We start from the raw sequence: 14,558 nt of genomic DNA, 5'->3' as shown, positions 1-14,558 counted from the left end.
CAAGACAAGCAAACAGACTTCAGAGCAAGTTTTCTGCAGGTGAGTTTGTCATTATTGAGAACTAAGCACCTTGCTCCTCTCAGCAACGCCCACCTCACCCCAAACTTCCTTTCCTCCAAGTTCATTTAGAGAGATCTTTAAGAGCTTATAAAAAGAAAACAGAGATTTTTTTTCCCCACGACAAGCCAATTGCCTCCAGAATTCTTTATTCTCAGGTGTGTAAATAAAACTAAATATAGCTGGGCGCGTTGGCTCACACCTGTAATCCCAGCACTTTGGGAGGCTGAGGTGGGCAATCATGTGGTCAGGAGATCGAGACCATGCTGGCTAACACGGTGAAACCCCATCTCTACTAAAAACACAAAAAGTTGGTCGGGTGTGGTAGCACGTGCCTGTAGTCCCAGCTACTCAGGAGGCTAAGGCAGGAGAATCACTTGAACCCGGGTGGCAGAGGTTGCAGTGAGCTGAGATCATGCCACTGCACTCCAGCCTGGGCGACAAAAGCAAGACTCTGTCTCAAAAAAACAAAAAAACAAACAAACAAACAAAAGAAAAGACCCCTAAATAGATAAATTAAAATTGTTCTTCTCTGAATGCATATGGAAACCATAGATGAAAACTATCCCCTGGGTGCTGGGCATAATGTAACTTTAAAAGAATGAAGTTACTTTATATGTTACAAGAACAGTCTTTCTAAAACAAATGAAGTTCAGCTTGGAATTTGTAAATTAATGTAAGGTCTATGCATAATCAGGCCAGGCCAGTTCGTTGTTAGAATCAATCAGCTCTTTTGCTATTATCTTAACTTAGAACTTATTTTAGGAATGAACTGTTCTTTGAAGGGCTGGAGAAAAACTAACTTATAATCTGTACAGAGGCTTTGTTTTTGCTAAACATACGATTCCCTGACATGCAGAGTACCTATAATAAGTTAGAAACTTTTTCTACACAATAAGGGAGGAATGGGGGAAGGATTTAGTCCCTGGTAATTCACCTCCATATCAGTTAAGGGGGTTCTTTCCCCCCACACTTACAGACTCCGCAGTCGCTGAAGCAGTCACACATGCCTGTCTGCCAGTTGGAGTTCTGGGGTGCGGGACCAAGTCTAGGTTGGGTTACCACGACCATGGGCGCCTGAGCTTGCATTTTCAGTGCAGGGCCTTAAAAGCTGTGGGCTGAAAAGGGAAAGAGCAGGGTTAGAAGTCTCGAGGTTTCTCTTGAAAGGCCTTCTTTAGTAAGGCACTAAGCTGAGGCAGTGTAGAGGAAGTTGCTCTGTTCGAAGAACAGAATTTCTATCTCCGCCCCTCACAAGATAAAGGCCCTGGGGGTGGGAGGAAGGAATTCGCCAAACCCGGCTGGTTGGTCTTGGTGGCTCACGTCTGTAAACCCATCACTTTGGGAGGCGGGGGCGGGGCGGAAGGATCATTTGAGGTCAGGTATTCGAGACCAGCCTGGCCAACATGGAGAAACCCGTCTCTACTAAAAATGGAAAAAATTAGCCGGGCGTGGTGGCGCGTGCCTGTAATTCCAGCTATTTGGGAGGCTGAGGCAGGAGAATCACTTGAACCGGGAGGCAGAGGTTTCAGTGAGCCGAGATCGTGCCATTGCTCTCCAGCCTGGGCGACAGAGTGAGACGGAGTCTCAACAAAACCAAAACAAAACCCAAAAGCGAACAAACAAACCAAAAACCAAAAACTACAGAATTCACTGAACTGGAAAGGTGAACAGTTGCTTCTCATGGGATAAGGGAGCGGAACAGGGTCGCTCAGGTACTGTTTTTAGACAGTACCTGGTATCCACACAAGGCAGGGAAACAAATGAGCAACCTGTGATAGTGGACGAAAGTAGTGAATTATGGAAAATAGCATTCTCTGAAATGGCATTGTAAGGTCTGACCTTGCCGTGGACGGCATGGCGACTCCCATGAACCGTACACACACCTCTGGAGGGCTTTCCAGGGGGGCTTTCCGAAAACCTGAAATAACTGGAAGATTATGAAAAGAGGCAGAAATGATCAACCCCTGGGCGCCTACTTAGCTTGGAGACATTTTCTGTTGTTTCTTATTCCGGCCTCAATTGACAGCCCATTGGACTTTGTAACTGATCTTGGCCAACCTCGGGACAACAAACCCTACGACCCCCTCCCAGCTTGCAAACCTACGACCCCCTCCCAGCTTGAAAAAAACAAAACAAAACAAAACAAAAAACCCCGCAAACTCCAACTCCTCTAACTTTTCACTGTTTACCCCAAGCCTATAAAACCAACTCTTATCCCTCCGCCCTCCACGGACACCCTTTTCTGCCTCAGTTCGCCGGTACCCGAGTGAATAAACAGCCGTGTTGCTCACACAAAGCCCGTTTAGGGATCTCTTCATTCAGAGAGCGCGTTTTAACAGGCATCATCCTTAACTTTTGTGTATATACCCCCTTCTTGCTCCTAATTTATTCTGCTCCTTTTTGCTTTAGATGGATTTCCTATGAGCAATCCTTTCCAGCCTTCCCGCTTCCTGACTGGTCCTTCACTTCGTATTTACTGGGAGCCTGCAATCCTGTGTCAGCACGGGCCTGATAGAACTTGCTGCCTGGTAGGGACAATTTGTTAGGAAGTACACTTGGTAAGATTACTCCTCATTTCTCTACGTCATGGAACATGAATTAGATTCGGAGTGAGAACATCTTTGCCCAAATCTTAGTTTCTGAAACTGTGATATTAGACTAGTCATTTAAAAGTCCACTTAATCTGTAAAATGGGGTTTCTGACCTACCCACCTTAACAGGCTCATTCTAAGTAATTTCTCCTTAAATAAAAATGCCCCATGGACACTGGGAGGGGAGCATCACACACCGGGGTCTGTAGGGGGGGAAATAGGGGAGGGACAACGGTGGGGGGAGTTGGGGAGAGATGGCATGGGGAGAAATTCCAGATATAGGTGATAGGGAGGAAGGCAGCACATCACACTGCCCTGTGTGTACCTATGCAACAATCTGGCATGTTCTTCACATGTACCCCAAAACCTAAAATGCAATTTAAAAAGATACCCTTCAAGAGGAAGCAGAGTAAAAAATAAATAAATAAATAAAAATACTATAAACTGTATTCTGAACAGCTGGAGTTTATTTTAAATGTATTAGATGTGCCCTTCAATATACATTACAGAGGTTTGGCTTCTGCTTGATTTGGTTTTTTAAAAATGTACCATAATAGCCGTTTATTGCTCTTTTACAATAAAAGAGGGAGGCGGACCATTGTGGATCCCACAGCAAACAAGATTTTCTGCCAAAGAAGTTTCAATAAGTGAACAAAAAACCAGAGGGGCTGGCTGAGCGGATCATTCCGGGCGCGCACGAGCAGCGGGTGTGTAGGTGGCAGCAGAGGAGTCCCCGCAGGGGGCAGAGCCGTCGAGTGACGGAACGAGGCGAACGTGGCGGCCTCTGCCTTTGGGCCTCTTCCAGGGAGGAGAATCGAGGAGGCGGAGAGCCCGCCTGGCTCCTCCCAAGTTGCAGGGACAGGTCTGAAGCAGGAGCTTCAGGAGGCGGGGAGTGGATGGGTGGGCTCCTTACTTTCTCCGCTCGCTCTGCACCCGGAAGGGGACTCTGAGCGGCAGCTGCGCGCAGGGCTCCTAGACCACACTCCGCACCCCGCATCCCACACCCCGCACTCCGCACCCCGCATCCCACACCCCGCACTCCGCACCCCGCATTCCGCATCCTGCCTCCGGCAAGCGCCGCTCTGGGACCCCTGGGTCTCCTTTGCTGGGATCAGACCTGCCTGCCGGTGAAATCCTAGGGCAGCCCGCACAGAATCCATCCCAAAGAGACCGCCTGTTGTTGCTGGCGCAATCAGGGAGCGGCGCCTGCGGGCGGCTGCCCTCCGGGGACCGCTCGCCTGGGTTGCGCGCCGCTGGGGACTTGGCGTGAACCGGAAAGCGGGCGCGCGGTCTCGGAGCTCAGCCCTGGCCGCAGGCTCCAAGAGCCGCTGTGGGGGCGGGTGCCGCTCTGTGGCCCCAGGCGCCCAGGCTCACCTGGCGTTTCTAAATTGTAAAAAGTTTTCATCAGTTGGTATGCGCTGAGCAACACTCAGATCGGAAAGTAATACCAGAAACTATCAGCCCCCCTCCCCGCGCTGATTTGAATGCTTCTTAGATGGGCCCTGGATTCTAGTCCTGCTGTACATACCCACTTTTCAGTGTAAGAGGAAGCAACCACAGCTCTCTAGACACACTCGTGCGGCCAACCTCATGAAACAGGAGGTAAGGACGTTGCAATGATTCCGTTTTCGTCATGACCCCTGTCACAATGATTAGCTTGGCTTTGGGAAAAGTAAGTCCCAAATCCCCACCCAGGGAATTTTGTGGGCTATGTTCGCTGAGGTGTCTCAAAACCTTAGCTCGGGACCTGGTAACAGGGGTGCTCACTAGCGCCCCCGCCACCTAGCTTTCGCTTCCAGCCTGGCTGAGGCCTTGGGTGGTGCAGGCTCCAGATGGTGCACAGCAAACACCGGCGAGAGCCCAGCCCTGGAAACGCAAACAAGGTCAATATTTCACCTGACTCTTTAGACCTCCACAGGTGGGGCCCAAGATCTTCCTAAATCCCAACTCCAGTATTAACATGATCAAAACCATATTTTTGGGTGATGGCTTCCCTCATTTGGGATCTTAGAGGAAGAAGCATTACAGGAAATGCTAGATAATATGTATTTAAATTTTATCTGCATTTCAACTTAATAATCAAATACAAGAAAAAATATAAAAGGCTAATTGTCAGTAATGTCAGGTGGTTATTCCTGAGTGATTGGCTGATAGACTTTTTGTTACTGTTGTTTTGTGTTAAGGTCTCTCTCTCTCATGCCCAGGCAGTAGTTCAATGGCAGGATCATAATTCACTGCAGCCTGGAACTCCTGGGCTCAGGTGATCCCCCCCACCTCAGCCTCCTGAGTAGCTGGCATTACAGACGCACACCACCATGCCTGGCTAATTTGTTTTCCTTTTCTGTAGAGATGGGGGTCTCACTATGTTGCCCAAGCTGACCTTGAGCTCCTTCCTTTTCAGAGGAAAAACATCCTCCTAACTTAGTCTCCCAAAGCACTGGAATTACAGGTGTAAGCCACTATTACATGGCTGAGAATTTTTTTTTGTATGATCATTTTTTAAAAATAATCAAAACAAGAAATATCCTTTTCAGAAACAAAAAGCAAATCCAGTGACTAGAAAAAAAATTTTTTTTAAGGAGTCCAGGCCGGGCACGATGGCTCACGCCTGTAATCCTAGCACTTTGGAAGGCTGAAGCGGGCAGATCCTGGGTGACAAAGAGAGACTCTATCTCAGAAAAAAAAGGGAAGGGCATGTCATTCAAATGATACTACAGCTGTTTTTATTTTTTTTCCTCTCTCTTGGCCCCTAGCCAATGCTTGGCACGAAACTGGTATTCAATAAATAGAGATGATTCTACAACTCTTTCAGAGGAAAAACATGTTGATTTAGCCACTTTTTTTAAAAAGAAGGCTATATTGTGATTTTTAATATAATAACAGCAATCTGAAGATTTCAGAATAAAAACTTCCCTGCAATTATCTAATTGTTTTTCCTTTACCTGAATGTCTTTGTTTCGTGTATTACATATGTGCTTGTGTATTCAAATTGGCTAAAGTTAGACTTCACAGCAGCTTGAGTCCTGAACATTTTTTGAGTGCCTTTGAAGTCCGCTCAGTGGCCATCTTTATATTCTGTAGTAGGCAGTTGTATCTCAAATATCCATATGCTAACTGCCAGTTAGTTTGTGTGAACATTTACTTCCTCCATGTAGTAGCCTAAACAGTCCTTAGCCCAACAGTCAACATTGTATGTTTCTGTTTCCTTCACTGCTTTCGTACTTTTGACTTCTTCTTTTGAATGTGGGAAATTGCAGGGACCCAGGTGCTTCTGTGAATATTAGCACTAGGAACTGGAGCACAATGGGGGAGCCCCAGGAGGTTTCTGATGCTATCATAAGTTCCTCTCTAGTGCAGATTACCTGTATTGGTGGAGAAGGCTACTCAGCTCATCGCTGCAGAGAATAGTCCTAAAGGGAACTGTTATCCAGGACCTCCATCTATCACTTCTAGGTTATTCTAAAAAGAGTCTAAATAACTTATCCTGTGAGATACCTTATTCAAAGATATACCTTCTTGATAGTTATAAAACTGAGAGGAGAAAGCAAACACAAACTCATTTGTATGTGCCTCTGTGATCATTTAAAAATTCGAGATATCTTTTAAGTTGCGACAAAATATAAAACAGGAACAAATTCAAAACTGCTTGTTCCAAACAACCGCAATTCTCTTTGCTTCAGCTATTAAGTCTTTAGCCTTAGCCATTCAAAGTAAAAGGTCAACAATAAGTGGAGAGAAAACTTCTTGAAAATCTAGATTTTCTAGGACCTTAGGTACCAGCTTGTCTCCTTAGTTCAGTGGTCCTCAAAGCTTACTTAGTAAAAACCACTTGGACAGCTTGTTTACCATGTAGAATGCTAGACACTGCTCAGAGATTGTGAGATAGAATGAGCTAGGGTTGAGGAATCTGTGCAATGTAGAATTCGACATTATTCAGAGATGGTGATTTAAATGGAATGAGCTAGGGTCTAAGAATCTGTAAGACGCATTTGCAGGGCTGCTGCCCTTATGCCATGGTTTTGTCCTATAAACTAGAAAAAGGTGGCCCTTCTCATAGACACAGCTTGGTGAGCACGTAGCTGCCTCTGTGAGAATTTGAAAAGCAGTATACCTTGGCCTCCCGCATTCCTAGTGAAGCAGGAGACGGGGGAAGAAAAAATTTTTTCCTTTCCTTTGGTATATGAGCAACTTCCCTTTGAATTCCCACCGTCCTCCGTGGGAGCTCTGCAATATGAGTTTATAGATTCCTGTTTCCTGTAGCTAATGACTGAGTTTCTGTCTTTTATCTGAGAAGCACCGCAGAGGTCAAAAGACATGTTTGAGCAAGGTTGCATCGCAGCCATTTAGGCGCCACAGCGAAGGACACGAGATAGGATTATAAAGGCATCCTAAGGAAGCCTAGCTAACAGCCACCTAGGCCGCATAGCAAGTCACAAGAAAGCCTGAGTTATAAGCCTGTCGCTGTTTAATAAACTGCCTTTCTTCTGCTTCTATAACCCGCTTTCGGGCCACTGCGTTTCGCCACAGATGCTAGTATAAAAGTCAAGCCCTGGTTTTGTTCAAGGCTCAGGCTTTTAGATGCGAATCCGCTGAGCCGTTGCACCTAAATAAAATCCTCCCGTTCCAGCCATTAGTCTCTGATTCCTGCCACACCCAGGAGTACATTCCAAACTAGCTCCATTCCCTCCAGCTGCGAGGTCGGTGCAGTATCACCGGCACTTCAAGAGATTCTATTTTGCCAGTAGCCTTGCAGGGCACACTGTAATCCACGACCAGTGGCCTTATTTCTCTTCTGATGCTAATAACTACAGATCCAATTTAACTCGGCAAATATTTTATTGTGTGCCAGGGTGTGTAAAAGTCTTGTGCTGGATTTAGTGAGGGCTAAGGAGATGCCTGAGGTTTCCTATCCATGGCCAGCATTTCTGCCCATTGCTGTGTGACCAAACAGCTGTTTTGTTTCGTGCCATCTGTAACCCCACTGGAGCAGATAAAAAAGCTGTCAGGAGCCACCTTGGAAAATGCAGGAAAAGTGGTGGAGGAGGAAATGGGAATCTTGGTGGGCGAGCTTTGGAGAATGAGGCTAGAATACCTTTCTTTAGGAAGTTCTTTCTGTGGAATGATCTCAATGTAAATCTTGCTTTATTTGGCTGATATTTTAAACATCTTAATTTTATCTATTAGTCTTAGTTAAGAGTCAATCTTGTATTTGTCTCTCCTTCCCATGAGCACCTCACTCCTGAGGACAGCCCACTAGCTTATCAAAATACACGAATATTAATATAATATGATATTAATTACAGTAATATTAATACATATTACTAATATTGATTAGATGCTAGATATATTATTGAGATTTTTCTTTTCTTTCTACTGTTTATTGATGTTAAATTTCACTTTTTGCTTTGAGTGCAGCATTTCCATTTCATAATCTCTCCATCTCTCTTTATACATATAAATGAAGCAGCAGAATTTAATTTTGAAGCAATTTCTTACTTTCATAGTGAGAATTCAAGGATTCTTATAATTCTTTAGTTAAATCTACAAAATTCCATATCTTGTCTCTAAATATTTTGAATGGATGAAATAGAATATGTGTAAAGCAGAAAGAATTAGACTATGGTAAGTCAACACACATACATATTGAAATAAAGAGAGAAATTAATGATCACGTTACTAAATACAATGCATAATACGTGTTTGCTGCAGAAAGCGGCAGTTGATGAGGATTCACGGCTGGTATCTTACACTACTTAGAAAAGTCTGGCATCTGGCAAAATGCTTAGCATGAAATTGTTGAATTTGACTAAATGCATAAATTTAAAGGAATTAGATAAGAAAACATTAGTATTTTAGCTAAAACTCAAAATATAACATTAAGAAAAAACAAAATCAAATAACTTTTAAAGAAAGCATTTTTTTTCAGTGCTAAGTTTTTAAAAGAAATTCTTAATTGTAAAATACTTACAATTAGTAAACAGGTTCCAAGCAGGAAGTGTCTTGTGGCCTGGGAGAGAATCTCACTACAAATGAAAGCTGCATGAAAGGGGAGAGGTAACTGTGTTTCTATTGCAGTGCATAGTACAAAGAGCAGTTTCAGAAGCTCTTATTGGCCAGCGCAATCCAGCAGAAGTAGTTTTCAAGGTATGTTTCTTTTATCTTGAGAATGAATGTATCTCTTGCCAAATAAGGTGTGTTCCTTTATCTATATTGTGTTAGGTACACTCATATGGCTTTTTAGTGGGGAAAGGGTTTGATTCATTATATAGTTTGATTGGTTTTACCTGTTTGGCAGAGCTTACTGATTTTTAAAATGTACTTTCCCCGTTTAATGCAATAAATATTTAGTATATATTTGTTGCCCTCTTTTTTATTTTTAAATTTAAATTTTATTTATTTATTTTATTTCATTTATTTATTTCTTGAGACGGAATTTTGCTCTTGTTACCCAGGCTGGAGTGCAATGGCGCAATCTTGGCTCACCGCAACCTCCACCTCCTGGGTTCAGGGAATTCTCCTGCCTCAGCCTCCTAGTAGCTGGGACTACAGGCATGCACCACCATGCCCAGCTAATTTTTTGTATTTTTAGTAGAGACGGGGTTTCACCATGTTGACCAGGATGGTCTCGATCTCTTGACCTCGTGATCTACCCGCCTCGGCCTCCCAAAGTGCTGGGATTACAGGCTTGAGCCACCGCACCCGGCCTATTTATTTTTTAAAGATGAGATGAGGTCTCACTATGATGCACAGGCTGGTCTCAAACTCCTGGGCTCAAGTGATCCTCCCGCCTTGGCTTCTCAAAGTGCTGGGTTTATAGGTGTGAGTCACCACGCCTGGCCATGTTGCCATTTTTTATTGTGGAGTTTAGTATTTGGAAGAAAAATAAGCTATTTGGAATTCCATATCTGATCAGACATTTCTCTTTTTCTCTCTCCTTTTTTGGATTTGTTTCTTTGTTTTCCCTAACATTGATTATGTGTTAGGCACTGTTTTAAATGTTTTGTATGTATTTTTTTTTTAATTTTCCCTACAATTCTGTGGGGTGGGTGCAATTATTACCTTCATTTGACAAGGAACCTGAGGCATAGAAATATTAAGTGGCTAGTAGATGGCAACTAGGAATTGGGACTGAAAAGGGATTCTAAGCACTTAGAGTCTGCCATAATGCCACACATCCTCACTCTACAACCTCACACAACGGCCTTGTTCTAGTGGGAAACATTTCCCATCCCCCAGAACTGACTTCAGAGTGAATGGTAGGAGAGTTGGCCACTCTCATTTCTTAATTTTTTTTTTTTTTAGAGACAGGGTCTTGCTCTGTCACTCAGGCTGGAGTGCGATGATGCAACATCGCTCACTGTAACCTCAAATTCTTGGGCTCAGGCAATCTTGTTGCCTCAGACTTCTGAGTAGCAGGAAGCCTTCTGACTGCAGGCCTACCAGCACTTACCACCATGCTTGGCTAATTTTTAAAATTTTTCCTTTCTTTCTTTCCTTCTTTTTTTTTTTTTTTTTTTTTGAGACAGGGTCTCACTGTGTTGCCCAGGCTTGTCTTACTCTGACCTCAAGCAGTCCTTCTGCCCGGGCCTCCCACTGTGCCAGCTCACTTTCATTTCTGAAAAGTTTTACTAAACAAAATTTATGAGAGGCCAGTGTTTTGGACTAGCTTCCTTCTCTAGGCCCCAGAAGATGAGACCAAACCAGAATAGAGTCACTTGTGCTAAGTGACATATAATCAAACTGAACATTGAAATGGGCCAGTTTTTCAAAAACCAGGAGATTTCATTCAAGCCGAGTCAGTGTAATAAGGAAGTCCTCTCTGTTGTAGTCCTACAAGGAAAGTAATTTTGAAACAACCAATCTACCTTTTCTCTGTCTCTGCTTTCTTCAGCCCTTTTCTGTTTATAAAGTCAAACTTCTCTGCTCAGCTCACCAGAACACTCATTCTATTTCATAGAATGATTGTTGCTTGAATCTAGAATTGCAAATAAAAGCCAATTACATCTTCTAAACTATTTTTTTTTTTTTTTTTGAGACGGAGTCTTGCTCTGTCACCCAGGTTGGAGTGCGGTGGGGTGATCCTGGGACACTGCAGCCTCCACCTCCTGGGTTCAAGTGATTTCTTCTGCCTTAGCCTCTTGAGTAGCTGGGATTACAGGCATGTGCCACCACACTCAGCTAAATTTTTTTATGTTTTTAGTAGAGACGGGGTTTCACCATGTTTGTCAGGCTGGTCTTGAACTCCTGATCTCATGATCTGCTTGCCTTGGCTTCCTAAAGTGCTGGGATTACAGGCTTGAGTCACCACGCCTGGCTCTAAACTAAATTTTTTATAATTTTGTCTTTTGACAGTTTAAACTATGGAATCAGAAATTCAAAAACTATGAACAAAAATTTCAAAAGAAATAGTAATACCACCAATAATAAGATAATAAAAAAGGTACAAAGAAATTGGATGCAACATTGTAAAAACAGCCATAGTTTGGAGCTGAGCTGACATGAGCTAAAATCCTAGGTGAGTAACTTGTTAGCTATGTGGCCTCTGAAAGTCAACTCAAGGATCTGAGCTCGTTTTCTCACCTCTAAAAATGGGAAAATAGGGCCGGGCGTGGTGGCTCACGCCTGTAATCCCAGCACTTTGGGAGGCCGAGGCGGGTGGATCACGAGGTCAAGAGATGGAGACCATCCTGGTCAACATGGTGAAACCCCGTCCCTACTAAAAACACAAAAAAATTAGCTGGGCATGGTGGCGCGTGCCTGCAATCCCAGCTACTCAGGAGACTGAGGCAGGAGAATTGCCTGAATCCAGGAGGCGGAGGTTGCGGTGAGCCGAGGTCGTGCCATTGCACTCCAGCCTGGGTAACAAGAGCGAAACTCTGTCTCAAAAAAAAGGGAAAACAAGGCCTACCTCTTGGGTTAGAAACCTAATTGGGTTTCTCTGCCATTTTCTCAGTAATTATATCAGATTATATATGATGTCAATATGTCTTATTACTGGTGGTGTTAACCTTGATTACTGGCTAAGGTGGTGTTTGCCTGACTCCACTATAAAGTTACTATTTTTCCCTTTGTAATCAACAAACATCTTGGATGAGCTACTTGAGACTATGCAAATATCTTGTTTCTCCTGTCACTTTCACTTACTAATTTTAGTTTCCCTAGTAGATTTTGCTAGCAAAAGTAATTTTCTGTTTCCTCATTTTTTGTTCATTCATTCATTAAAATTCTCTAAGGAAAAGTTCTTTCTTTTTTTTTTCCCATTTATTTATTCATTAGTTTATTTACTTATTTTATTCTATGGATTGTAATCTAATACTTTCTTTACTTATTTTGTTGCTCAGTGTTCCCACTTTGGCCATTGAGAGCTCCTTTGGCTTGGCTCCTGTGTCCTTTTCGCAGGCCCTCATCCTTTATGAGCACTTTCTTACACTCCAGCATCACAAGATATTCCAGGTTCATCTTGTATTTTCCCTCCCCCAGCCCTGGAATTAACCTCTTCCTCAAGGAGCCTTGGTTCCTTTCATTGGAGAATGGTGTTTAGAAAGATCTGGTTGTGGCCGGGCGCAGTGGCTCAAGCCTGTAATCCCAGCACTTTGGGAGGCTGAGGCGGGTGGATCACGAGGTCAAGAGATCAAGACCATCCTGGTCAACATGGTGAAACCCTGTCTCTACTAAAGATACAAAAAAATAGCTGGGCATGATGGCACATGCCTGTAATCCCAGCTGCTCAGGAGGCTGAGGCAGGAGAATTGCCTGAACCCAGGAGGCGAAGATTGCGGTGAGCCGAGATCGCACCATTGCACTCCAGCCTGGGTAACAAGAGCGAAACTCTGTCTCAAAAAAAAAAAAAAAAGAAAGATCTGGTTGCTAGCTGGGCTCATTGCTGTTGGGTTATCATTGCTTTTAGGCCACTTCAGTACAGCTAGTACTGTATGTATGTATAGTTACATATATATGTGAATATGTATACATGGATGCATATGCATACATACATCTCTATCCTATCTATCCATCATCATAATTTATCTAATCTTAAAATGGTTTCAGAATTTCTAACACATACCTCTATGAGAAACAAATTTACTAATTCGATTACAGTGTTTGTGTACAGTTCCTTTCATCTTTAGCTTCACAATATCCAGTGAAAATACTGTTTTCCAGGCCTAGCTCAGTGGCTCACAACTATAATCCCAGCACTTTGGGAGGCTGAGGTGGGAAGATCACTTGAGGTCAGGAATTTGAGACCAGCCTGGCCAACATGGTGAAACCTCATCTCTACTAAAAATACAAAAATTAGCCGGGCATAGTGGTGTGTGCCTGAATTCCCAGCTTCTTTACTCAGAGGCTGAGGCAGGAGAATTGCTTGAACCCAGGAGATGGAGGTTGCAGTGAGCCGAGATAGCACCACTGCACTCCAGCCAGAGCTACAGAATGAGACTCTGTCTCAAATAATAATAATAATAAATAATAATAAAATAAAATAAATGCTGTTTTCCAAAGTTCCTTAGGGTAGTTCTTTTCTTTCTTACCTCTTTTAGTGTGGTTAAGTCAGTTATACCCTCCTCATCTCGGCTGCTCTACTCCTATTCCCCTCTTCTTTCCACTCCTTTCCTACTCATCCCCTATAGGTCATCAATTTCTTCAGTTTTTGGTTTATTCTCCTACTTCTTTTGTACAAATGAGCAGATACATGCATATTTCTTATGTGAAAGATAACACACTATGGCTATTTTTTTTGCACTTTGCTTTTATAAACTTAAATCCCAGAAAATATTCCATGTTAACTAATAGAGATCTTCCTCATTTTTTTTTTTTTTTTTTGGAGTCAGGGTTTCACCAGTTTAATCAGGCTAGTCTCGAACTACTGACCTTGTGATCTGCCTGCCTGGGCCTCCCAAAGTGCTGGGATTACAGACGTGAGCCACCACACTCAGCCATCTTCATTATTTGTTAATAGCTCTAGAGTACTCCATTGTGTGGGAATATCACAGTTTATTCAACCATCTCCTGTGTGTGGACAGTTAGTTTTTAATAGTTTGCAATGATAAACAGTGCTGCAAGGAATAACAGAATGCATGTGTGTGTTCTTATTGTTGGAGGTTTATCTTCAGAATAGGATCTAGAAGTGGGACTGTGGTCAAAAGGTAAGTGCATATATAGTTTTGTTAGGTAATGCCAAGCTAACTAGAAAGGTCATACTAGTTGTAGTCCCACTAGAAATGTATGAGAGTATCTGCTTCCCCATCTCACCAGCAACATTCTCTTGCATGTATTTCATGCTTTTTAATTTTTGCCAATTCGATCAGTGAAAAATTGTATTTTAGTGTTTTAAGCTGTATTTCTTTAATTTTGAGTTTGAACGTTTTTTCATGTTTTGGGCTGTTTTATTTATTTTATTTTAATTTTTTATTTTTTTTTTAGACAGTTTCCCTCTAGTTGCCCAGCTGGAGTGCAATGGTGTGATCTTGGCTCACCACAACTTCTGCCTCCCAGGTTCCAGTGATTCTCCTGTTTCAGCCTCCGGAGTAGCTGGGACTACAGGCTTGTGCCTCCACGCTCTGCTGATTTTGTATTTTTAGTAGAGATGGGGTTTCTCCATGTTGGTCAGGCTGGTCTTGAACTCCTAACCTCAGGTGATCTAACCACCGTAGCTTCCCAAAGGGGGCTGTTTTAAAATCTTATTTTGTGTGTGTGTGAGAATTGTCAGTTCATATTTTTGTTATATTTTTCTATGGAGTGTTTGGTCCTTATTCCTCAATTTTCTTTTGTTTTAGAGACAGAAGCTTGCTCTGTTGCTCATGCTGGGATGCAATGGCATGATGATAGCTCAGTGACTGCAGCCTTGAACTCCTGGGCTCAAGTGATCCTCCTGCTTCAGTCTTCCAAGTAGCTGAGACTACAATTGCAACT

General features: G+C 43.0%; 1 protein-coding gene and 1 long non-coding RNA gene across 4 annotated transcripts in view; one reads left to right on the top strand and one right to left on the bottom strand.

Moving 5' to 3' along the window:
• The window catches only part of PLAC8 (placenta associated 8), a 25,340-nt gene extending 16,665 nt beyond the window's left edge, over positions 1-8,675 (bottom strand). The window contains exons 1-2 of one of the 2 annotated variants that reach the window (XM_008993058.4): positions 8,617-8,675; positions 1,035-1,175 (exon numbers count right to left, since the gene is read on the bottom strand). In XM_008993058.4, the coding sequence (XP_008991306.3) occupies positions 1,035-1,146 (112 nt within the window). In that variant the 5' untranslated portion in view covers positions 1,147-1,175; positions 8,617-8,675. Of the gene's footprint in view, positions 1-1,034; positions 1,176-4,176; positions 4,246-8,616 lie in introns of those variants that run through there. The other variant, XM_078366940.1, reaches the window with a different exon arrangement.
• Positions 4,074-14,558, top strand: LOC108590863 (uncharacterized). Of its 2 annotated transcripts, XR_008480164.2 has the most exons (4): positions 4,074-4,250; positions 8,724-8,792; positions 13,748-13,792; positions 14,423-14,558. It is a non-coding gene; the product is annotated as an uncharacterized LOC108590863 (long non-coding RNA). The 2 variants fall into 2 exon arrangements; XR_004740810.3 differs by lacking the exon at positions 13,748-13,792.

The sequence above is a fragment of the Callithrix jacchus genome, chromosome 3 (genome assembly GCF_049354715.1).
Source record: "Callithrix jacchus isolate 240 chromosome 3, calJac240_pri, whole genome shotgun sequence".
Lineage (NCBI taxonomy): Eukaryota > Metazoa > Chordata > Mammalia > Primates > Cebidae > Callithrix > Callithrix jacchus.
Note: the sequence above shows the minus strand (reverse complement) of the source record. Positions and strands in the feature narration are given on the sequence as shown.